The sequence below is a fragment of the Pinus tabuliformis genome, chromosome 2_2, assembly GCF_031772625.1.
Source record: "Pinus tabuliformis cultivar Carrire ecotype Pingquan chromosome 2_2, CPIR1, whole genome shotgun sequence".
Taxonomy (NCBI): Eukaryota; Viridiplantae; Streptophyta; class Pinopsida; order Pinales; family Pinaceae; genus Pinus; species Pinus tabuliformis.
Genome location: NC_142300.1, coordinates 314,584,407 through 314,611,612, shown reverse-complemented (window position 1 = coordinate 314,611,612; position 27,206 = coordinate 314,584,407). Strand labels below are relative to the sequence as shown.

The window sequence follows — 27,206 nt, the reverse complement described above, 5'->3', positions numbered from 1 at the left end:
ACTGACTCAGTTGACGTTCCTACAAAGAATAATCAATATTTTTGCTTCATTCTTCATTGCTTTTCTATTTCAATCAATCGTAAAGGAGAGGGTTTTAGATAGTCAAAGGACTTGGAGTTAATTTAGAGACCAAAAAGAAGTATTTTCTAGTGTTCCACAAAGCATTTCTAGGGCTTGGGGATGTGTCCCTTGTTGAAATTTGGCATCTCAGGGAGAAATTCCCTCCTTTGGGAAGCCTTCCTCATCCTTTGGACTGTTGAAGAATGTTACTAGTGTCAATCTTTATAATTATATTAGAGTCATGATGTAATGTATTTGTCAAAAGAAAGAAAAATAAATTTTATTATTAAAGAAATTTACTTATTAAAACATGGTTTTCATGCTTGGGTCAATTGTTTTTGGGTCAAAGTTTCCATTGAAGACTTCTAGGGTATATGTCAAGTGTCTTTGTCCTTGTCATAATGTAAAAGACCCTTCTTGGGCTTTATTTGTCAAGAATGAAATTTATTTTATTGTAAAATAGGTCAATTTGGCCTCATCTACCAAGTTGGTTTCAACAAGGGAATTCAACCTCACAAACTCACTATATGTTGGAGCAACTAGACTCATTTGGAAGCACATGTCACACAAGTTCGAATTGCAGTGGCTGGGAGCAGAAAAAGTGCGAAGTTCAAGAAGGAAAGCTGGAATCGAAGTTTTTGGGTTTCTCTCTCTCTCTCTCATGTGCAACGAAATTCTGAAGCTACATCGAAGCTGGGAAACTGCATTGAAGCTGGGAAACTGCATTGAAGCTGGGAAACTGCATCGACGCTGTGAAGCTAGATCGAAGTTGTGGAGTTGCATCAAGGTCGAAGTTGTGACGCTGCATCAAGGTCGAAGTTGCTAGGCTGGAGCTACTGAAGTTGCTTGATCGAAATTGCAGTCCTAAAGCTGGGTCAAAGTTCTGAAGCTAGGGGTCGAAATTATGGGTTGAAGCTGCATTTGAGAAGTTGGCACTTGGTAACTTTGGAAGAGATAATCTATCAGAAGGAAAAGCCGACTTGGTGGAGGAGGAAGGTCTTTTGGTCTAGGGTCTCGGTGTATCTTAATTTGAATCTACTGAAGGAAGAGTTATGACTGGGTTTTCCCCTATAAAGGGGTTTTATCCCTAGTTGAGTGCCTACATCTGGTGTCCATGATCTTCATGTTTTTGCTTTGATGATTGCTTGATGAAAAGAAGATAAAGGAAGAACATAAAGAAGCTAATAAGAACATAATAATATCACAAGTAATTATCAACATAAGAAAATCTTTCTGCCTTTACAGTTTTCTAACATGGAGATCCTATTAGCTCTTGGAGGAATTTAATTTGCACGAGGTAAAATATTATGTTTAATATGAAACCCACATCTACACAAAAGTACAAGTCGACCTAGGCAAGGAAATTTGACCTCTTAGGGCACATATAAATACACCTCATGTCACATCACTTGGAGGCAACATAAACGCATCTCATCTTCTCTTGATTGGTTTGTACAACTCTGAAATTGGGAGTCCAAGCTCACACGTGTGAAGGGAAGGAAGACATTTTTGTTTGGTTCGTTGACTTTATGTCTTGAGCCTTTGACCAACTTTGACTTTTGGGATTTTGGGCATGATTTGACTTGGTTTGACTTGAGATTTTGGATATGCTTTGGAGGCCAAATTTAGGAGAGAGAAGGTTGAGACTTTTTGAGCACTTTGATGACAGTTGACTGTAAACTTGAGGCAACCCTTGACTGCAACACTGGCTCTGACTTTGGTAGATTTTAGAGGAAGTTTTTGGGACTGTTTTGATCGAGTTTCACTTAGCTAAGGAGGCCGAGTTTTCTATTGCTTTGACCTGACTTTTTGGAGGATGATTTGACCATTGACCAAGACTGGTTAGGGTAGATTTGACTGCTGTTGACTTTGACTAGAAATTGGAGATTTGACTTTTGACCTGTTAAAATTGGCAACTAGGGCCAAACTCCATGTGGGTCATCTTATTCATGGCTGATAATATTTTTATTAGATTCCTCTCGTCGAGAGGTGTAGGATTGATCTAAAGATCATCCGATTCTAATAAGTATTTATGGAGATATGAATTTATTTTTGATTATGGAATAATTATCAAGCCGACCGGCAACTCATGTAGGCTTAGAAGCCCAACAGTCGCATCTATTCAATCATCAACATTTGTGTATAAATACAGGAGGACTTTTCCTCATTTGCACTCACTCATCTAATCACATCTCTCTCTCTTTCCTGCGCAGAAAAGAGGCTCTTCTCCCACTGCGCAGAAATAGACTCTTCTCTCACACGTGTGGAAGGAAGATGCAGAACTTAGAGCTGCAATTGCAGATCGGAAGTTTGACCAGTGTTGACCATCAGACTCTCTCTCAGAACTGTGCTGTAGGTGGAACTGACTCTCCTCTGAAGGCCGCATTTTTTGGTGAAGGAATCAAGCCGATTCGACGGTCGGTTTGCAAGATATTGTCTGCCCTAGTTTGGCTGATCTAGGGTTTGCTGCTGCTGATGTAAATCAGATTTATGTACTATTTCTCTCTGCTGAATTATTGAAGATAAAGGAAGATTTGATCAAAGGGTTTCCCCACATTGGGGTTTGTCCTTGGCTAGTCACCACATCTTGTGTCTCTTGTCTTGGCTTGTTTTCTGTCGATCGTTTAATGTTCTATCTGCACTTTACTTTATGTACATGTGATTGCTAATCTGTGGATACTAATAAGAAAGATAAGTAAATTGCTCTAAGCGTAGAACATACCATAACTTAACATGGAATCAGAGCTGAGGTGAAGACAAAGCCCGAGCAAGAGCAAGAGCAATCACCTAAGAGAAGATTGGCAAGGTTATCCTAAAAGAACTATGGGGTCCTCAACACTCTTCGAAGATCAAGGAGTGTTGGACCATATGAAATGCAATATTGTTGAGCCTCCATCAAATGCACCTGCTGCTGCTAGGAACAAATGGAAAACCGGGGAAGTCAAAATAAAGAAGATCATCTGGGACTCTATGGACAAGTGCTTGGTGGCCTACATCTCCGACCTGAACACCTCCAAGGAAATCTACGATAGATTGGTGAGTTTATTTAAAGTTAATGATGCAAATCAAGTCCTGTTTCTTAGAAATAAGCTGAAAGAAATTAAGAAAGGCAAAGATGAGAGTATGCAAGCATACTTGTTAAGAATCACCGAGATCAGGAACGATCTCCTATCTATTGGAGAGATTATTACTAATCACGACTCTTGGAGGATTACCATTCGAATGGTACGTGTTCAGGACTACTCTTCTGAACAATAATGTAATTCTTGGTTTCGAGCAATGTTACCAGACTCGGAATCGACAATAAATCGGCGAGGCAAAAGAGTGAAGATTTTTAATCGGATCGGGGAAAAATCAGCAAAAAATCGTTGAATTCATTAAATAAAAATATACACATATATTGAATTAAAAAAACCATTTTTCATTAATATTGGGTAAAGGCATGTCCAAACAATGCATAATATCAATAGATGTCCAAAATATCATGAATAAATAAGTATCTCATATATGTTATGAGTCCAAAGTTCCAAACATGATCCAAAGCACTGAGTCTTGAGTCCTTAGAAGCATATGCTTCTAAAAGTTTACAAAAAACTGCATACTAATCAGAAAAAAATCAGCAACTAAGAGTCTAAGACTCTTAAGAGTGAGAACTAGAAGTGATTCCTTCCACTCCTTCGCTTGCTTGTCTCTCAAAGTTCTCCAAGTCATGAAGGCTTAAAAGAGGAGGCTCATCTGATTGAACCCAGTCTGCCGCATTTGTAGCTTGAAAATATTTCTCTTCAAGGTCGATTGGTGAATGATCCATACTTGTCATTATCATGAGACATTGAAATGTGAATTAAAGTTTCACTTTGAAGTTTGAAGTTTGAACTTTAAAGTACGAACTAGATTATGAAACCTTCAAATTCAAGCTCTCGAGTCTCACCTAGTATTTGTTTGTTGCGAAGTCGTAGATTGTAATGGACAAATACAAGGTCATTCAAGCGTTTTTGTGTCAATCGGTTGCGCTTCTTAGAATGTATTTTCTCAAACATGCTCCAGTTGCGTTCACAACCTGAAGCACTGCATGCTTGGTTTAAGATTCGAATGGCAAATCTCTTCAAATCTGGCGTATCACTACCAAAGTTTTGCCACCAAAGACCTAGCAAGTGGTAAGGGTTTGTGAGTAGAAGTACTAAATAGTAAAAACTTAAAAAGAAAAGAAAATTTAATAAAACATTTAACATACAAAATAAAGTTTAAACAAATTTAATGAATTGATGAAGCCTTCAAGCTGGGTACCTGGCAACATCTTAGACCTTTGTCTTATAGCACTGGTATAGGCAAACAATTTAGATGGTGCCCTATAATCTTATAGTTGGGAAACGACACGACTTTGTTGTTTTGGATCAGGGAAGCACCTTTCCACGCATGTCATAAGTCCTCTGCCAACCTCCCCATCCTCATTAAATTTGTTCTTATCATAAAAATATTGTGGGTTTAAGAAGTACCGAGCAACATGTAAGGGGGAATGCAATTGCCTATCCCAACGTGCATCTATAATGTCCCAAAGAGGCATATACTTTGTCTCATCATCCCCATATCTTCTTTTGATGGCCTCTTTTGCGAGATCCATCGCCTCATAAATGTAACCCATAACGGGTTTGTCACCATCAACCATCCTGAAAGTTCAAGCATTCAAATTTAAAGAAATATGAAACATTGTAAATAAAAAGAAGCTTGAAATGAAATTAAAAAAATGAAAAAGTTAAAAGACTTGAAGTACCTGAGAACTCTAACAAGGGACTTCGTCACAGCAATAATCTCTTCGAAATCTTTCCAGAAACCATCATTAAACACAAGTGTAGCAATTTCGATGCCTTCAAGGGTCTTGGAATGTTTAGATCCCATCCACTCAGGTCCCAAGAACATCCTCTTCAGATATATCTTTTGCTCAACCACAGATTGCAAAGATATGAAATTTGTTGCAAATCTAGTCACTGTAGGTCGAACAATTTCTTTACCTTCAGTGTATTTTCTCATAGCGTTTAGGACAATAGTGTGGTTGTATAGGTATTTGGTTATGGATTTTGCCTTCTCCACAACCTCATGTATCCAATGAAGCTTACCAATGTCCTAAAGCATTAAATCTATGCAATGGGCAGCACTAGAGGTCCAAAAAATAGTGGGGTGCCTAATCTCAAAAAGTCTACGAGCAGCCGTATAATTAGCTGCATTATCGGTGACAATTTGTACAACATGTTTTTCTCCCACTTCTTGAATGACTTCCTCCATCATTTCACAGATAAGTTGGGCAATCTTAACCTTGTTTGAAGCATCCACTGATTTGAGAAACATTGTGCCTACAGGACAAGATACAAGGAAATTTATTAAAGTTCTATTCCTCTGATCTGTCCATCCATCACTCATGATGGTGCACCCTGTTTCTACCCATGATGAACGAAACTCAGCTAGTACAAGCATGACATCTTCAACATTCTCTAACAACATATCTGTCCTAAGGCTCTCTAATGTAGGGGCTTTGAACCCTGGACCTGCAATAGAAATTGCATCAATCATAGTTTGCCAATAAGGACTTCTAGCACAATGGAAAGGTATGTCAGAATAGTACCAAAAGTTAGCAATGGCCTTCCTTGCTTGACTATGGATATTTTTTTTCCAACCAGTGGCATCCAAGGTAGGTTGGGAACCGGGTTTTGTGCGGGGAGCAGAAAAGGTGTTTATGTTTCCACCTCCAGTGTTGAAGGAAGGAGTCGAAGGACTCGTATGGCTTTGAGTTTGACTTGGCCTTGGAGGCATGTGTGAAAAACTTGGGAACGACATTGAGGATTCAACAGAGTGAGGTGACATGGGGCTAGTGGGTGAGAAACTATCAACTCCAAGAGTTCCTATTTCAGTATTTTGCTTTGCTTTCTTGGCATTATGCTGATCTAACATCTCAAGGGCCAAGGCTGCTTAGTATTTGACATTATCGTCAACCTTGCTGCAAAGACCTATATGATGGCCAGGTATTTGTGCAAGGTGGAACTTGAATCTATAAATGCCTCAACTCCATTCCTTTTTGCAAAATTTACAAAGGAGCTTGGGGTCTCCGGGAATCTTGTCACAATAAGGCCAAGCAAAGTCCTTCTCTCTCGGCATTGTTGTTGCTTTGAACTTGTGTTTAATTTTCGGCTGTTAAGATTTGGAGTCGTGGCTTCTATTTAATTTGTGGCTCCTATGAAATAAAACAAAAAATCAAATTTAAAAAAGATCCAAAATTTTAAAATATGCTAGAAATTTAAAAAATTAAATGAAGACATTTGTCAGTGAACATATAGAAATGTTGCCTTTCAATAAAACCAGAAAACATGCAGAACCCTGGTTTTATTCAATGGAGCACAACATAGCTCTAAAAATTGGCACAAAAGCACACCAAGAAAGTGCCATCATCTGTCATCTATGCATATGAAGATTGCTGCAAGATCACTTAGATCTCTGCCATGTATCAAATATATGTGTCAAATCACTGTCAAGTCTATATGTTAAGTTTATATGTTAATATGTCAAGTCACTGTCAATGGAATCTATAGGTTAGGTCAATCACCATCCACAAGCATCAGCTCTATCTTGTATCAAAGGGCTCACAATGTATCACAATCAACTTGAAGATTGAATATGTCACTATTTTATGAATGCCTCTAAAAGCTTTCTACAACAAATGATAGTTTCTTTGTTTCTTGAGAAGGGTTAAACAAAGGCCACAAAACATTTAGTTTAGTCAATGATCAGAGTTACCAAGGAAAGCTCTGATTAAGGCTGAGACTAATCATAAATATTGTAGAATTTGATTCAGAGAACTATCTTAAAAACTGATGCTCTACTAGATGTTTGATGATCTAATGATGCCTAGAATATACACTGATGCTTTAAGGTAAGTGTGCTTGTTGCTCAAGTCAGGGTAAGATAAGGCTTCAAACAGCCATTATTTCCTTTTGATACACAGAAAGTTTGTTTCAGTTCTATCTCTGTTTTGTTTTGTCTCAGCTCCAAGAATTGCATTCAAACCTTGATTTCTGTTGTTCCACTGACACAAAAGAAACTGCCTTCGTCCTGGATCACAATATCACTATTAACAATATGACAAATTTCTGTGGTCGCCATTCATCGCCCAACCTAGACCAATGTCAGTGGTCGTTCATTGACCAATATAGACCATTCATCACTCAAAAGATGGAAGAGGTTAAGACTCTGGCCTATGCTACTAGCCTTAATAAGTTAATATTCACCAAACTCAGATCTCGGTGGGACCTCCACTGGCTCTTCAACTGGAATCTGCTCTCTCGTTGCTCTCATTGTTGCTTTTTGGAGTACGTGGTGCTGACTCTAAGCTACTGTATGTGCTGCTAAAATCACAATGTCACTGCGTTAAGGCTGTTATATACATGTGACAGTGCAGGCATTATTGTTGTATGCCAATGCAGTTATATGTATGGATGGAGTCGATGGACTAGCCGACTAGGCACTCGAGTATGACGTCACAGTTATATATACGGCATTGCCGCATTAGCATCTCTGTTCTTCTCTGCTGTATCGCATCACAGTATCACGATTCACATCTATATCTCAGACATCATTATATATAAAGTTAAAAGGAATACCGAATATGTCACCGTTCACGCACGTTACCTCAAGGCTCACGCAGGTATATGAATATCTTAGGAATCCGGCTCTGCGGCATTGAATGCAGCTCTGTGGCTTTGCGGCAGTGTCGACGGAGGACTCTGCAGACTCGGGACTATGAAACATTGAAACAGCTCTACCACGTAACCGATAAAGTTATAAATGCGTTACGCCACAATCCGAAACCCAAAACCCGATAAACCTAAACGCAAAACTGGCGGGACTCGCAAAAAAAATGCAGAATCAGAATAATCGCCATACTCGCGAGTCAAACTCGCGTTGACCACGAGTCAAACTCGGTCAACGCGATTTGACTCGCAAAGATTCAGTTCGGATCGTTTCATGGCCGAGCAGAGTTGGAATCGTGATTAATCGGCAAAATCGCCGATTCCTGTTTCACTGGTTTCGAGGAATTAATGGCTAGATGCATTCAAGAAGAAACAAGGGTAGAAGAGCAAGAAATGCCCATGTCTAAAGGTCCTCCTGCTGCCTTTTCTTCTCATGCTAAGAAAAGAAATAATTCCGGGACTAAATCAAAAGGAAACGCTGGACCTAAGGGTGGAAGAAAAGGACGATGTTACATTTGCGATAAAGCAGGTCACTATGCAAGGGAGTGCCTTGATAGAAGGGACTCACACCGGGACGATGATCAAAATCCCTCTCATGGCAATCAAAGGAATGGCAAATCAAATAGCAAAGGTAAAAGGAGTGTTGGTAATCAAGGAAGAGGACAACCATTCAAGAAGGCTAGAAATTCCAGGTATGAATCCAACACTGTTGATAATAAGTAGGATGAATATTATCTACCAGCTGCTCTATCTACCTCTGCTCCTTCAGACTCAATGGGAATTTGGCTTATTGATAGTGGTGCCTCAAGGCACTTCACTGGTTACAAAGAAGTTCTCCATAATCTGATAGAGAAAGAAACTAACCTGGAAATTGTCTTTGGAGATAATATGAAATATCCCGTGAAAGGTGTAGGCAATGTCTCTCTTAAATTGAATCAAGGTAATACGATCCACTTACAGGATGTATTATATGTACTTGACCTCAAAAAGAACCCGGTGTCCATCTCGGCAATGGAAGACAAAGGCTACAAGGTGACCTTCAACGATGGCAAGGTATGTATATGGCAAAATAATGTTAAAGATGCCTTCACTCTTGGGTTTCGAGTTGATTCATTATATCAGGTCAGTGGAAGTCCGCTAGGTGTCATTTCTTGTGACACATCTCTTCAGTCCTAACTTTGGCATCGGAGGTTTTCCCACCTTCATTATAAAGCTCTACTCGATGTAAGGCAAATGGTAACAGGGATGCCCGAATTCCGAGTAGAGAAAGAAGGTGTATGTCCGGGCTGTGCCGAAGGAAAGCACAAAAGGGGACCATTCCCCTCAAGCCAAAGTAAGATCTCTGATATATTACAACTGGTTCACTCAGACATATCTGGTATGATGCCTGTGAACTCCTTGGAGGATATTCATATTACCTTACTTTTATAGATGACTATTCTCGAAAGACTTGGATATACTTCTTGAAAAAGAAGAATGAAGTGTTCTCTTGGTTTCGACACTTCAAAGCCTTGATCGAGAATCAAACCGAAAAGAAGATTAAGATCTTAAGGACTGATAATGGGACTGAATATGAATCTAACGAGTTTCATGACTTTTGTAAAGAGGCTGGCATCAAGAGAGAGATTACTACACCATATACTCCTGAACAAAATGGTGTGGCGAAAAGGAAGAACCGTATGATTGTGGAAGTTGTCCGTGCCATGCTTCATGATCAAAGACTTCCGAAGTTTCTATGGGCCGAAGCTGCAAACACCGTCGTATATGTACAAAACCGATGCCCTCATCAAGCATTGGGTTCCAAGACTCCTGAAGAAATGTTCACCGGTAAGAAACCTGACGTATCTCATTTTAGAATTTTTGGAAGCCCTGTATATTTTCATGTGCCGAAAGAGAAAATGAATAAATTGGGTGCATATGGAAAGAAAGGAATCTTCGTGGGCTATGGTGAAAATACTAAGGGCTATAGAATCTATGTAGCCGGTCAAAGGGAAGTCATGATTAGTCATGATGTCACCTTTGACGAAGATATGGCTCTCAGCAAGGTGGACAATCTTTTGACTTTGAGGAGCTCTCAAGAAGCCGACACCAGGGAATCGAAAGAGAAGGATGATGAAACAACCCATGGATCCTATTGATCCACATGAGCCTTCCTCTTCTAGGAAGAGGCCCTCTTGGCTTAGGGGGCTACTCGATGATGCCGAAGGACACACTGCACCCCGAGGAACCTTCCGTGAAAGCAAGAAACCTAATAGGTATCAGGGATACCTGACCATCATGAGCACAATCATACAAAATTAGCCTTCATCATTCTCAGATGCGGTCAAGCATCAAGTATGGAAGGATGCTATGACCGAAGAATATGAGTCTATTAGGAAGAATGATGTCTAGGAAGTAGTTCCCAGACCCCAGGACAAGACAGTTGTCACTTCTAAATGGCTTTACAAGATAAAGCATGCAGCAAATGGAAGTATGGAAAAATATAAGGCTCATTTTGTCGCTCGTGGCTTCTCCCAGAAGTAAGGTATAGACTGTGACGAGATATTTGCACCTGTTGCCAGATATACCACCATTCGCTCGATCATAGCCCTTGCGGCTTCACAAGGATGGAACCTACATCAGATGGATGTCAAGACCGCGTTCTTTCATGGTTCGATCAAAGAAGAGGTCTACTTGGAGTAACCCGAAGGATTTGAGATTTATGATAAAAAATCTCATGTATGCAGGTTGAAGAAGGGTCTCTATGCGTTGAAGCAAGCACCTCGAGCATGGTATGAGAGGATCGATAGCTACTTGATGAAGCTGGGATTCACTAGGAGTTAAGCTGATCCTAACCTCTACTTTAAGGTTGAAGATGACAAACCTCTCATACTGGTGCTGTATGTGAACGACCTCTTTCTAACAGGTGCAAACCCTCTCATTCACAAATGTAAGAGGGAGTTGGCTTCTGAATTTGAAATGAAGGACCTAGGACTGATGCACTATTTCCTAGGACTTGAAGTTTGGCAGAAGCCAAGGGAAATTTTCCTATCTCAAGGAAAATATGTGGTGAAGATATTGGAAAGATTCGGTATGGTAGACTGCAAGCCTGTAACTACCCCGATGGAGCTTGACTTCAAGAAGTTAAGCGGTAGTGTTGCTGGACCTGTTTTACGAAATGCTACCGAGTATCGGCAACTCGTCGGAGCATTAATGTTCTTAGTGAACTCCCGTCCAGATATATGCTTTGCAGTCAACACTTTAAGTCAACATATGGTTGAACCTCACCGCATACATTGGATTGGTGCCAAGAATCTGTTAAGATATCTTCGTGGCACAATTACATATGGGTTAAGATACACTGCCGGAGATGTGAGACTACTTGGATACACTGATGCTGATTGGGCAAGCAGTGTGGTGGATCGTAAGAGCACTTCCGGGTGCTGTTTCTCCTTGGGATTTGCTTCGATATCTTGGATGAGCAGGAAGCAGAAGTCGGTGGCTCTGAGCACCGCCGAGGCAGAGTATATTGCTGCTAGCATGGCCTCCTGTGAGGCAGTCTAGTTGTGAAAGCTCTTCAGTGAGCTGTTTGGATTTACATTGGATACCACCGTGATCCTATGTGACAACCAGAGTGGGATTCGTTTGTCAGAGAATCCCGTATTTCATGATCGCTCCAAGCATATCGATATCAGGTACCACTATATTCGAGATATGGTGCAGCGGGGAGCTATAAGGCTCCAACATATCTGTACAAATGAACAGGTCGCCGACATTCTAACAAAGCCCCTAGGAAAGGTCAAATTTTTGACTTTCTGAGAACGACTTGGTGTCATTCAGAAACCCTCTGATGAGGGTCTTGTATGATGTATGGAGCTCTTGTAGCTCCGGGGGGTGTGGGGTACTTCTTGGAGCGACATATGACCATAGGGTAAAAGAATCAAAACTTTCCCTGTGACACCCCGTGGCAACTATGTAGCAGGATGATTAGTTCTCTTGTGAGGTCTGGATGATGTGTTCTCCATGACGATTATGTAGCAGGATGATTAGTTCTCCTGTGAGGTCTGGATGATGTGTTCTCCATGACGATTGTGTAGCAGGATGATTAGTTCTCCTGTGAGGACAAGATTGATTAGTTCTCTTGTCGAGGCATCCTACCCATGCAGTCTGGGACTCATGGGAAGTACCTCTCATCTGATCAATGAGCAGGGAAATGAGGATGGGGACCATAGTAGTACCGATGGACGCATTGCTGTATCTACCGCACTCCGTATGCTAGGATGACCTTCATTGATCTAGAATCAATGATACTGGTCTGGGACCAGTGGTAGGAGTTGTACCCACTATGACACTAACTTCGGGTCGGTTGAGGACTGGTCTGGGACCAGTGGTACACACTCTGAGACTGACCTTAAGTCAGTGGAGGATGGTATGATACATCCTCGATCATTTCTTCCTCTTCATAATTCAGACAGAGCAGAGTAGAGCAAAACAGAGCATAGCAAAGCAGATCAGAACAGGGCAGAACAGAACAGAGCAGAGCAGGCAAAATAGAGCAAAGCAGAGCAGGGGTCAAGCTGTACAGGGTGGTGCATTTGATGGATGAATAGTAGCGACCAACGGACGAATTGCAGATGGAGTTCTCCCTAGTTGAGAGGGAGTGTTAAAATTGGCAACTAGGGCCAAACTCCATGTGGGTCATCTTATTCATGACTGATAATATTTTTATTAGATTCCTCTCGTTGAGAGGTGTAGGATTGATCTAAAGATCATCCGATTCCAATAAGTACTTATGAGATATGAATTTATTTTGATTATGGAATAATTATCAAGCCGACCAACAACTCATGTAGGCTCAGAAGCCCAATAGTCGCATCTATTCAATCATCAACATTTGTGTATAAATACAGGAGGACTTTTCCTCATTTGCACTCACTCATCTAATCACATCTCTCTCCCCCTCCTGCGCAGAAAAGAGGCTCTTCTCCTACTGCGCAGAAAGAGACTCTTCTCTCACACGTGTGGAAGGAAGACGCAAAATTTAGGGCTGCAACTGCAGATCGGAAGTTTGACTAGCGTTGATCATCAGACTCTCTCTTAGAACTGCGCTGTAGGTGGAACTGACTCTCCTCTAAAGGCCACAACTTTTGGTGAAGGAATCAAGCCGATCCGACGGTCGGTTTGCAAGATATTGTCTGCCCTAGTTTGGCTGATCTAGGGTTTGCTGCTGCTGATGTAAATCAGATTTATGTACTATTTCTCTCTGCTGAATTATTGAAGATAAAGGAAGATTTGATCAAAGGGTTTCCCCACATTGGGGTTTGTCCTTGGCTAGCTGCCACATCTTGTGTCTCTTGTCTTGGCTTGTTTTCTGTCGATCGTTTAATGTTCTATCTGCACTTTACTTTATGTACATGTGATTGCTAATCTGTGGATAATAATAAGAAAGATAAGTAAATTGCTCTAAGCATAGAACATACCATAACTTAACATGACCAAAGTTGACTTTTTGGGCTCATCTTTGATTGGATATTGGATGATGAATTTGTATAGTCAAGGCTTTGACCTTTGACTTATTATTGATGTACTTGGACATTGTATCTCTATGTTGAACATTTGGTGACATTCTAATAGAAGAAGAATTGGGTTTTCCCTCTTGTGGGGTTTTCCCCTGGTCTTTGACCAAATTGTTGTGTCTCTATTGTTCTTGGTTGTCTTCTATTGGGCATGTGATTTACTGTTCTATCTACAATTGCTTATAGTTTCTGAAACATTGAATTATATTGGAAATTGATTGTTAATTGAAGAAGAATGGGTATAAGTGACTGTGTTAAGCATAGAACACTGAAAAAATTAACATGGTATCAGATATGAGGTGAAGACAAGCCCAAGGAGACGAGAGCAATCGTCTTTGAAGGAATCTGATTTGAAGGAGCTTATTTGACTTCGTCAAGATACCTACCACATACTTCAAGATTAAAGAGAAGCTGGATGACTCATCTAATTATGTTGTTTGGAGAACCAGGTTGGATGTGACTTTAGATGAAGATGATGCCTTGGAATATGTTGAAGGAAAGGTATTGGAGCCTCCGGAAAATGCTTCTATTGCTATCAAGGCCAAGTACAAGAAAGGTGAGATCAAAGTAGAGAAGATTATTATTGACTCATTGAGAGATCATTTGATTGTTTATATTTCAAAGTTAAAGAAGTCCAAGGAAATGTATGACAAGTTGGTTGGGATGTACAAAGTCAACAACTTTGAGTCGCATTCTTTCTTTGAAGAATCAACTCAATGACATCAAAATGAATAAGAGAGAGACTGTGCAGTCATACTTCATGAGAATATCCCAACTCAAGGATCAACTGTTGTCTGCCAGAGAAGTTACTTCTGACAGAGAGCTAGTATTAATTGCACTTGGAGGTCTTACACCTATTTGGGAGACATTTATTACAACTATTAGCAACAATGACAGGTTCCAACACTTGATGAGCTCATTAGCAAGTGCACTCAAGAAAAGACCAGGATGATTTCTAGAGGAAAGATTCAAAAGCATGAAGAAGGAGAACCCTTTGCATTTGCCTTTCAAGCTAAGAAAAAGAAAGGAAAAGGAGGACCATCTAATCCAAGGAAGCCTGCTATAGAATCCAGGGATTTAAAATAGAAGATTTAAAAGGGAAAAAATTGAATGCTTCAATTGCCACAAGCATGGTCACTATGCCTGAGACTGTCTGGAAAAGAGAAGTGCTCCAAGGTCCTTCAACAACAATCGTGGCTACAACAACAAGAGGTTCCAAAATAGAAGAAGAAGAGATGCTCCTAATGATTGTGAAGAAGGCTGCCGTCTTCAATATAGACCGAGAAATTCAAAGTATGGAAATAATGCAACTGCTACTCAATCTGAATATTTTCTTATTTTCGCTCTTTCTAGTTCCTCTTCTCCGAATTCGTTTGATAGCTAGTTGGTAGATAGTGGGACCTCTAGGCACTTCACTGGTGATTGTGAAGTGCTCCTAGACTTGGTTGAGAGGGAGACTAATTTGAAGATCATTCTTGGGGACAACTCTACTTATCTTGTGAAGGGCTTTGGTTCTGTTTCATTTCATTCGGATTATGGTGAAATCATACATCTATAAGATGTCTTATATGTGCCGAGATTGGAAAAGAATTTGATATCTATATCAACCTTGGAGGACAAGGGCATGAAGGTTGCTTTTATAAAAGGAAAGGTTCTTACTTGGCCTATGGAATATAGCTTGCGAGATGCCTTCACTTTGGGATCAAGAATTGAAGGCCTTTATAAAGTCAATGGAAGACCAACCCGAGCATTGTTTCATGATAGTAATCATCAATTTGAATTGTGGCATCATTGCTCACCTTTATTATGAAGCTTTGCCTAAGGTGAGGAAGATGGTTTCTGGAATGCTCGAGATTCAAGCAAATTATGATGAAGTTTGTTCGAGATGTGCCAATAGAAAGAATTCGAAGTAGAAAGAAGTCGAGGGACCATTCTCTTCTAGCAGGAGTTGGTATAGTGACATTCTACAACTCATTCATTCTGATCTATGTGGACCCATGCGGGTGAAATCTCTTGGTGGCTACTTATACTATCTATATAATCTTTGCAGATGACTACTCTCGCAAGACATGGATATTTTCTTGAAACACAAAGACAAAGCATTTGATATGTTCAAGGACTTCAAGGCTCTAATAGAAAACCAAACAGGAAAGAGAATCAAGGCCTGCAGGTCTGACAATGGAGGAGAATTCATTTCAAATGAGTTCATTGACTTTTGCAAGAAAGTTGGTATCAAAAAGGAGATCGTTGTACCTTACAAGCCTCAACAAAATGGTGTAGTTGAAAGGAAGAACACGACAATCATGGAAGCTACTCGAGCCATGTTGCATGATCAAAAGTTGCTGAAGTTTCTTTGGATGAAGCTGCTAACACTGTGGTCTATGTTCAAAATAGGACTCCTCATCAAGCATTGGGTGAAAAGACCCTCGAAGAAGTTTCACAGGTGTGAAGTTCGATGTTGGACACCTGAGGATATTTTGCTGCCCCGTATACTTTCTAGTGCATACTTTCTTGTGCCAAAGGACAAGAGGAAGAAGCTGGAAGCTACAGGGAAGAAAGGTACGCTTTTTGGATATTGTGAAAATTCTAAATTTTTTAGAATATATGTGCTTGGTCAAAGGAATATAGAGTTTAGCAGGGATGTGACATTTGATGCAGAAGTTTCCCTTGGGAAAGCAAGGGACACTCCTCCCCCTGCTAATGCTGAAAAGGAGGATGATGCTATGGACATTCAAGAAGGCCTTCCTTTGATTGAACCAGAGGCAGAGGTTGCTAATGATCCCTTAGAACCCATGGACCCCTTGTATCCCCTTACATGTGATCCTCCTGCCAAGAAGAGACCACTTTCGCTTTGTGACACTTTACAGGATGCTAAAAGACATGCTGTTGCTGGAGGAACCTTCAAGGAAAGCAAGAAGCCCATCGATATCAGGGATATGTTGTGGCGATGAGTAACATCATACAAGCTGAACCACACACTTTTGAAGAAGCAATGAAAGAGCATGTATGGAAGGATGCTATGATAGAGGAATATGAATCTATCATGAAAAATGATGTGTGGGAAGTGGTTTCGAGACTTGAAGGAAAGTCCGTTATGACTTCAGAATGGCTGTACAAGATGAAGCATGGAGCAGATGGAAGCATCGAGAAATATATGGCGAGGTTCATGGCTAGAGGTTTCTCCTAGAAAGACGAAGAAGACTATGATGACTTTTTTGCACTAGTTGCCTGCTACACTACTATTTGATCTATTGTTTCCCTTGCTGCTAGCCAGGGATGGACTCTTCACCAGATGGATGTAAAGACCACATTTCTACATGGAGTACTTAAGGAAGAAGTATATGTTGAGCAACCACAAGGATTTGAAGTACAAGACATGAAGACTCACGTTTGTAGGCTAAAGAAAGCACTCTATGGATTGAAGCAAGCCCCTAGGGCTTGGTATGCATGCATTGATAGTTACCTGATGAAGCTTGGATTTATGAGCAGTGCTGACCCGAACCTCTACTTCAAAGTTGTCTGAGGTATGCCGCTGATTTTGGTATTGTATGTTGATTACTTATTCTTGACAAGTGGAGAGCCTCTGATTCTTGAGTGTAAGAGGGAGGTAGTCTCTGCATTTGAGATGAAAGACCTTGGATTAAGGCAATACTTCGTGGTCTTAGAGGTGTGGCAGAGGCCTGGAGAGATTTTCCTTTCACAATGGAAATATGTTGTGAAACTACTGGAAAGATTTGGTATGGTGGAATGCAAGTCCATGGCCACATTGATGGAGATGAACTTCAAGAAGTTATGTGGAGAAGCTGCTAGACTTGATTTGGAAAATCCCTCTGAGTATCGTAAGTTGATTAGGGATTTGATGTTCCTTGTGAACACTCGATCAAACATATGTTTTGCAATTAACACTCTGAGTCAATTTATTACTGAGCCTCTACATGCACACTGGGTCACTGCTAAGCATGTGCTGAGATACTTACATGGGATGATTAGTCTTGGACTGAGATATATTGCCAGAGATGTGAGGCTACATGGATACATTGATGCTAATTGGGCTAGAAATGTTATTGACAGAAAGAGCACATCAGGGTGCTGTTTTAGCCTTGGATTTGCCATGATATCTGGATGAGTAGGAAGCAAAACTCTGTTGCCCTTAGCATAGAAGAGGCAGAGTATATTGCTGCTAGCATGGCTAGTTGTGAGGTGGTATGGTTGAGGAAGCTTTTTGGAGCGCTGTTTGAGAAGGTTCTGGATACGCCAGTGATATATTGCGACAACAAGAGTGGGATCCGACTGGCAGAGAATCTCGTGTTCCATGACAAGTCCAAGCACATGAGATTAGATGCCACTACATTTGAGATATGGTGCATAGAGGAGCAGTGAGACTCCATCACATTTCAATTGACGAGCAAATAATAGATATTCTTACCAAGGCTTTGCCGAAAGGGAAGTTCTTGGTCTTCAGAGATCAACTTGGACAGATGGATGTGACCCTCCCTGGAAAGGGTCACGACTGATCAAGGACACTGAGCTATGTTCTTCCCCCCTGTTTGAGCTCCTAGGGAGAGGAATTTATGGCAAGTAGAGGTATCCTGCCTATTATCACTATAGGGCATGTGTGATCCTTGTCATTTATGACAAGTAACGGTGTCCTCCCCTTGACAGAGTATACCCTAGTATGCATCCTACCCACAAGCTAGGCTTGTTGGAATTGCCACCCATATGGCCAATGGGTGAGGAGAGACTTGGGTTTGTGCGATTCATTCCACTGGTAAGTAGAGGTATCCTCCCCAAGTGAAAGGATGCAAGTGTTCTACCACTAATTCTTAAGGGTCAAGATGGGAAGATCATTGGACAATAGGATAGGTTGTGATCCTTACCTCTCACGGTAAGTGGTATCCTGCCTATTGTCATTGGATATAGGGTGGTAGATGGATCTCCACTATGATGATTCTTCTTTTTTAGATTCGAGAATGTTCATGCAGATGAGCAGAGATTAGTAGAGATGAGATATGACATGATTTAGTGATGGCGATGATGAGACATTTGAGATGAGACTTATGATGTGGTGGGAAATTCCTCCCTAGTTGAGAGGGAGTCTTGAAATTTGGCAACTCAGAGAGAAATTCCCTCCTTTGGGAAGCCTTGTTCATCCTTTGTTGACCCTACTAGCCCTTGGAAGAATTTAATTTGCACAAAGAAAAATATTATTGTTAAACCCACATCTACACAAAGGTACAAGTCAGCCTAGGCAAGGAAATTTGACCTCCTAGGGCACATATAAATACACCTCATGTCACCTCACTTGGAGGCATCATAAGCACATCTCATCTTCTATTGATTGGTTCTTACAGCTCTGAAATTGCAGGTCGGAGCTAACATGTGCGAAGGGAAGGAAGACATCTCTGTTTGGTTCGTTGACTTTCTGTTTTGAGCCTTTGACCAGCGTTGACTTTTGGTATTTGGGGCATGATTTGACTTGGTTTCACTTGGGATTTTGGATATGCTTTGGAGTCCGAATTCAGGAGAGAGAAGGTCGAGACTTTCTGAGCACTTTGATTGCAGTTGAACGTAGCCCTTGTGCACAGCATTGAATTTGACTTTGATTGATTTTAGAGGGAGTTTTTGGGACTGTTTTGACGAAGTTTGACTGAGCTAAGGAGGCCGAGTTTTCTGCTGTTTTGACTGAACTTTTTGGAGGCTAATTTGACCATTGGCCAGGACTAGTTAGGGAAGATTTGACTGCTGTTGACTTTGACCAGAAACTGCAGATTTGACTTTTGACCAGAGTTGACTTTTTGGGCTTATCTTTGATTGGATATTGGATGGTGAATTTATCTAGTCAAGGCTTTGACCTTTGACTTATTATTGATGTACGTGGACATTGTATCTCTCTGCTGAACATTTGATGACAATCTAGTAGAAGAAGAATTTGCCAAGGGTTTTTCCCCTTGGGTTTTTTCCCTTGTCTTCTATTGTGCATGTGATTTACTGTTCTATCTACTCTTGCTTATAGTTGCTGAAAGATTGAACTATATTGGAAATTGATTGCTATTTGAAGAATAATTTATATAAGTGATTGTGTTGAGCATAGAACACTAGAAAAATTAAAATTCCCTCTGTTTCCCATGTTCCTAGACTTGGGGACTTCATTGGGAATACCCTGTACTAGTCCTTGTATGCCATTCGTATTTGGGACTTCACTGGGGATGCCCCCTTTAGAAATATGATGCTCACAGGATTCAGGGGTACTTTGGGATGCCTGATAGGGGAGTGTGTCCTCGTTTAAAAAAAATAAAAAAATATGCTTTTTAACTTCTATAAAAGGAGATTATGATCACATCATTCTCACCCTGCCTTTCCTTCTCTATATAACTTACATAACTCTCTCAAACTCCAACTTTTGTTGTTTCTCACATATACATTCTAGAATGTGTACAACAAGCTTTCAGAAACTGGAAAAGTATGGATAACAGGGATTTTCTACTATATTCTGAGTGTATTTCAGATCTTGCAAGTATCTTTCAGTGAAACTTGGATAAGCGTCATTCTTTTTTCATTTCTTTAGTTCTAAAAGTTAGACTCTAGAGAAATAGTTAAATTTAAACTAGGGGTTGACTATCTGCACATTTCCATAGATGATGTTGATTGTTGCATGCAGCACATAGATGTAGAGGACCAAGCAGTCAGTGGTTGATTGAGCATGATTAGTGGCTTGACCTTGTCCCGTTTATTTTTGTTGTTGTTGTGACAGTCTTGTCACTTTACCGTTTAAACTTTAAATGATGATGGGTGTAACGTGTATCATTGTATTTTATTTTGATTTAAACATTTTCAGTGCTACCACAACTGAATTAGTAAATATTTGCATTTTATGTATGATGAGATTTAGCGAGAGCAGCTTAGTTTGGTCAAATGAGGAAAAATTACACCAAACGCATCAAATTTTCTATTATTTGAGCGAATTCAGTGTTTTAATTAGTGGAAAATGGTGTTTCTGTACCATCGTGCCCACATGCAATTTTACTTTGTCCAACATTTAAAATATACGAAGATCAAAATTTAACTCTCCTAAACCATTACACCAAAATAGATTCCACTTTTTTTGCCTGTTCCAAGCATTAAACTCAGAAGTTTCACAAATCCAGAGTTGATTCCTTGCTTTGGCCCTTGTTCCTGTAAACCCTGAACAGTGATTATGGTTACTTCACAAACCAAAGTTGAGTTTGTTTTTGTCTTCATTTTGCTGAACGATAATCATGACAATGCTTGTTTATGGCACAACATATGCATGGATCTTTACTTGTAGGTGTATCCTATGAGTTTCTATAAATGTCACCACTACTGTAATCATATTTATCTTTTTGATATAATGCTATGCCATTTCTCTGTTGTTCTTTTTGCATTTTTTTGCAACAATACATTCTCTTTTAACTTTTGGTCCTTCATTTTCTTAAATTTCTAGATAATGCTAGTAAGATTGAGACATGATTAAAGGGGCTTCTCCGTTCAAGGCTTTATAATCATATTGCTTCAGACTGGTCTTAATTGCGACATTTATACAATACTTGTTCTCTGGGAATGCCAAGTTAATGTGATATATAACCTTTTAATTCAGTGCTTTGCATGTTTGAGCCTTGTTATCAGTCTATATATTTTCTTAGCTATGCTTCTGAAGTTTCTATCTTCATATAAAGATGGCACATACCGTCATGACTGGTATATACCTCTATGTTTTGATGTGTATACTCGATGCCTATACTTATTTTTTATTGTTCATATGTGGGTGACAGGAAGAAACAAAGGAAAGTGGCATGCTAGGAAATCAGATGCAATAGTAGCTTCTTCTGGCAAGAGCTTCAGAGGTTTTTTTTTTCCCAGATCAGATCTCTACACTAGTGGACATTTTACAATTACTTAAGAGTGTCACATTGCAAATACAGTACATTTTCATTATAAATTTGTAAATGTTGGCTATATTTTTTTTACTGTCCATATCATCTCCTTTTTTTCTTTAATCTCGAAGCCTTTGCGACTCATCCCTTTTTAGTCAGGTCATTCTTTTCATGATCCACTCTCTGAAGAGAAACTGTTGCGGAAGATGGGAGAATAAAAGGATGCTTCGAAGGCTGCCGTCATGGTTTGACTTCGGAATAAACCCCATTGTTGCTCCTTACCACCACTAACCCATTCTGCTATACAATTCTGATACATCAAAATTGGTATATGGAGAAAAATCCAAACTCCATATATCTACTGCCTTGTTTTTAACTAATTTTGGAGGGATCATTTGCAAATTCCCTTTTGTACACCTGACCTATTGGCTTCCACTTATGTCAGTCAAAAATTCTCATGGAACACAATGGATGCATTTGTTGGTTAAAGTTTGTTGCCGAGAATGGGACTTTGTAACTCACAGGATTTCATTTTTTATAGGGGAGTATTACCATTTCTTGGAAAGGATATATCCCGTGGACCCTGCATTCTCTTGTAGTTGTAACTGCACAGTGGAAATTTGCAAATTGATCATGGGACATCTGGGTTGTTTACTTGATGCCTTTTGTCTAAAAGCTATTATGATTTCTATGTATATTTCATTCTAAAAAGTAATTACAATGGCTTCTTTCTAAGCTTTTCTACTCTCTGATTATCTGTATGCCATCTCTTCTACAATTATTTATAAGAGTATTCTTGTGGAGCAGATTCTGTATCAAATGGTCTCGCCATTGAAGGTTTGGAACTTGAAATTCGACACACATGATTATATAGCACATCTTACCCTACTATATCTGTTTGTGATTGTACTATTGAGTGCATATTTGGGACTTTGATCATCATCCAACAAGAGACGGACTGTTTTGTTTATCATCAAAACTTAAGGGACCAGCTCATGTTGTCCTTGTGCTTTCTTTGCACTGAAACTTCGTACCCTTCATCAAGGAGCCGGGGACAAAATTTAGAACTGTGCTACAAACGGTATCTTTTTCAGCACTTCCTTTTTCATCAAAGATATGGCAGAAATTGTATTCCAGATATTTTTCTCAACTCAATTTTTAATTCCATTTATTCTTTATTTTGTTTCTCGAGTGCAAAATTCGGTTCACGAAAATTCATTCTGACACGCCCGACGGTATTGTCTGTTACATTAATGTCACGATTTAAGGAATGCTCCTTGATAATTAATTCCCAGCACTGGGAATTATTCCTGACGTTTCTGTGAATTTGCTATACGCAGTGGACGATGGCGACATTGACACTGATGATAATGTGGAAGAATGTTTAAATTTAGCAGTAGTAGAATTTGTGCATTCTTTTGGTGCCTTTATTTTTTGATTTTAAACTTGAGAACGAAAAGGGTTTGTGTTTTTCAAATGGTTTGTCTGGGATTATTCTGTATATTATTTTTCATTGTGCTGCGTAGGGTTGATGCAAGAAATAGATATTAAGTTTTTTTCTTTTGCGTTGTAGTACAATATTTTTCGGAAGGGTTTTCTATTAGGACTTACGTTTTATGTGATTTGATTTTCTAAAACATTACTCAAACTGAATGATGTTTGGCTATGATTTCTTGTAACTATGATTAGTAGCTAGGAATAATAATGCTTATGAAATAAGAAAATATCATTTCTATATTCAAGTTAGATATTTCTCCTTTCATGAAGTGAGGGAACCATAATAGGAATAATAATGCTTATGAAATAAGAAAATATCATTTCTATATTCAAGTTAGATATTTCTCCTTTCATGATGTTTGGCTATGATTTCTTGTAACTATGATTAGTAGCTAGGAATAATAATGCTTATGAAATAAGAAAATATCATTTCTATATTCAAGTTAGATATTTCTCCTTTCATGAAGTGAGGGAACCATAATAGGAATAATAATGCTTATGAAATAAGAAAATATCATTTCTATATTCAAGTTAGATATTTCTCCTTTCATGAAGTGAGGGAACCATAAACAATCTACAAATAGAAAAAAAAGGAAATATATTCAAACATATAAAAAAATAGAATAAAAATGACATCTGAATAAAGATCCAATATCTTTTTTAAAAGAAATATGTTATTAACTAGCTGCCTTGTGTATTTGATATGAAAATTTGGCCCTTTTAAAGTAAATTAAAGCTTTCTATTATTAAAAAGAACATAGATAGATAATTTTTCCAGATTACTCCTTTAGGAGTCTGTTTCTCCTCCAGATGTTTCAACTGACGAAACTCAGACTGAAAAGTTCCCATACAAGCCCAAACACAAAAGTACCCGTACATAGCTGTGCACCCAGGCTGGCAGCAAATCCAAAAACCCACACATTACATTGTTAGCAGATATAATTATCATAAAAGACCCACATATTTGCCATAGCTGGCAATGCAAACAAAAACACAGAGCGCCTAGGCTGACGACAAATCCATCAACCCACAACACATTACATATATTATTATAAAAAAATCCAAATATACGCCATAGCTGGCACCATACTAAACCAAACAAAGAACAATACACCAAGATGAGCAAGTGAACAAATAAAAGACGAGAACTTCATAATAAGCATGCCCATAATAAGCATGCCTCCTATTGATCGGGCTGAAGATAGAAGCATGAACCACCGAATTGCAATCCACCTTGCTTGGTCGCTAATCATTTTCCGAAGAAGAGAGTGTTGCAGGGACCCTCACACTCGAGCTCGGAGGGTCCATTAGATCACCACTATCCGATTCACAAACAATATGGCCTTCCACATGCGCTAGGTGGGAGTCAATCTTGTCGAGGCAGAAACACAGGTTTCTGAGCATCCATTTGATGTCTTCCAAGGAGGCGAAGATGTTATATCACTCCACTTGCTTATCTTTCAAGACCAAGACCAACAAGGTCTTCCTCTACCACTACAAAGCCACATAATTCAAATATTGTTTCTTCTTGCCCCTGGTGTGCCCAGGGTCAGGAACCCATGCTGACATATCCTCCATAATTTCAGAGTTTGAATTGGATTTCCTTTTCGCCCCCACTTGAGTTTCAAGCTTTCAAATTTTTTTCCTAGTCTCTGATGGAACCACATTGAAATAAGTGGCAGCTAAGTCATGAGCGAAGAGTCTCACTCCTCTTTGACTCTAAAGAGCACTACCACCTCCCTCCTATTTACATCACATTCTCTGCATCGATGACATAGTTAAAACCTGAGGGGGTTGGGGGGGAGTGTGGGGCACACACCTGGAACAATTGTTGTGAATTCTTCTCCTTGCAAATAAATAAGAGAATAAACTAGACCCACTTGCCCTAGGACAAGGACGTGTTGCAAATTGGTAGTTTCAGTTGGTATTTTCATCAATAAAATCAAAGGAGAAAAATTGAATTTATATTGACCTCACAAGTGTTCAAGTCGGTCCCTCTAAAGATCAAGCCGACCAACCGAAGGGACACACCCCTTCGCATGGACTAATCACTATATAGTAAGCTTCATTAGAGAAATTTTGAGGTAAAAAATGGGTCTCCGAACAAAAATGTACAACAAAAAAACCTTTATAAGAACCAATAGGGTTCAATATAATGATGTCAACTATGGGGGATGATTTACCATTTTTGGAGTAAAAAGATAAAAGATAAAAAAAAAAAACTACTTTTTCAACTTGTATTTTGGATTTATATCTTTATGATTTTACTTATATTTTGAGTGAGAGTACTCGTTGAATGCAAAATTTAATTTGCATTCAAGGAGTACCCATGTTGCATACTTTAAATGGACTTTATTACACGAAAAATATGAAATACATGAAAAACATTATTGCAATCACGTGTTTTCATGTATTTTACATTTTTCATGTAGTAGAGTCCATCGAAAGTATACAACATGGGTATTCTTTGGAAGCAAAATTAAATTTCACATCCAACAAGTGCTCCCGCTTGAAATTTTAGTGAAATTGTTGGGAGATAAGTTGGAAAAGTTTAGTTTTGTTTATTTTTTTTCCTCCATCGACGACATAGTTAAAACCTAGAAGGGAAGGGTAGGGCACACATGGAACAATTATTGTGAATTCCTCTCCCCTTGCAAATAAATAAGAGAATAAACCAGATCCACTTGCCCTAGGACCAGGACGTGTTGAAAATTGGTAGTTTCGGTTGGTATTTTCATCAATAAAATCAAAGGAGAAAAATTGAATTTATATTTACCACACAAGTGTTCAAGTCGGTCCCTCTAAGATTAAGTTGGCCTACCCAATAGACACACCCCTTCGCATGGACTAATCACTATATATTAAGCCTCATTAGAGAAATTTTGAAGTAAAAAATGGGCCTCAAAACAAAAATGTACAAAAAAAACTTTATAAGAACCAATAGGGTTCAATATGATGATGTCAACCATGGGGGATGATTTACCATTTTTTGAGTAAAAGAATAAAAAAAAATATTTTTTCAAGTTATCTCTCTACGATTTTACTTAAATTTTGAGGAAGAGCACTTGTTGAATGCAAAATTTAATTTGCATCCAAGGAGTACCAATGTTGTATACTTGAAATGGACTGTACTACACAGAAAATATGAAAAACATGAAAAAACATGATTGCAATCACATGTTTTCATGTATTTTATTTTTCGTGTAATAGAGTCCATCAAAAGTATGCAACATGGGTACTCCTTGGATGCAAAATTAAATTTCGCATCCAATGAGTGCTTCTGCTTGAAATTTTAGTAAAATCGTTGGAAGATAAGTTGAAAATATATATATATATATATATATATATATATTTTTTTTTTTTTTTTTTTTTTTTTTTTTTCTCTCCAAAACTTAGGTAATCTAATCTTGTTTTATTATTTACACTATTATTTTATAATATTCCTTAGGAGGCTCATTTTAGACCTCAAAATTTCTTTAATGGTTCGCTCTCCTCCAAGGCAAATGTTGGATCATTTCATTTATCTCTATTTTGTGCGCAAGTTAAGACATTATATCTCTCTGGAACAATGCAGCCTGAGACATTATAGTTGTGTGGAACAATGCAAACCTGAGGTATTATAGCTGTGTGGAACAATGCAGACCTGGTGCATTATAACTCTGTGGACTTGAGACACTATATCTTTGTGGAATAGTGCAGACATGAGGTACAATATCTTTGTGGAACCATGTGGATTTGAGGCACTATATCTCTATGGAACCATGTGGACATGAGGCATTTTATCTTTGTGGAATAGTGCGACTTTTGAGGTTGAGAAAGAGGTTGAAGTTCAACCCTCTTGGAACCTATGACAAAACTAATGACAAACCTATTGATGGACATAATTGAAGGGATCTTTGTATTGGATATTAGAGGGTTGGCATGGTACTTGTGGGAGGTCATCTTGGTGGTCAATATTTGTCAAAGATATGCTATTTTGACTAATGTACAAATTGGATTGAATTGGACATTCTCTCATAAGGAAAACTTACTGGGTTTTCCCTCTTGTGGGGTTTTGTCCCAATAAATTTTGGTGTTTCTTGTCTCTTTGTTTTTATTGTGATCTTTACTACTGTATTGAAGTTAATGGTTGAAATTTTAAGTATAACTGCTTGATGATTGAAATGTATTTAGAAGTTAAAAATGTATCATCGGAAGTAGTTATCAGATAGAAAATTGTTCTAGTCTTGTGTGCTACTAGAAAATCAACAGGACGCCACCGTAATATATCGTCCCCAAAACCCAAGACGTAAACCTTAGACTCAATAAAGACTTCGCCATGGAAGACAAAGAACTCAAAAGCCTTTACTAAGAATTGACACCTCAACACCATTAACTAAAGGAAGAGGTACAAATGTAGCCAAGAGCCTCAAAAGCCAACGTAACACAAGCAACCCCAATACACCACCCACTAGGGCCTTTCCAACCTC

General features: G+C 39.0%; 1 protein-coding gene across 1 annotated transcript in view; it reads left to right on the top strand.

Moving 5' to 3' along the window:
* The window catches only part of LOC149192556 (ATP-dependent RNA helicase), a 100,997-nt gene extending 79,098 nt beyond the window's left edge, over nucleotides 1-21,899 (top strand). The window contains exon 4 of the mRNA XM_089406982.1: nucleotides 21,139-21,899. Within this exon, the coding sequence (XP_089263108.1) occupies nucleotides 21,139-21,166 (28 nt within the window). The 3' untranslated portion in view covers nucleotides 21,167-21,899. The remainder of the gene's footprint in view (nucleotides 1-21,138) is intronic.
* Nucleotides 21,900-27,206: the final 5,307 nt, after the last annotated feature.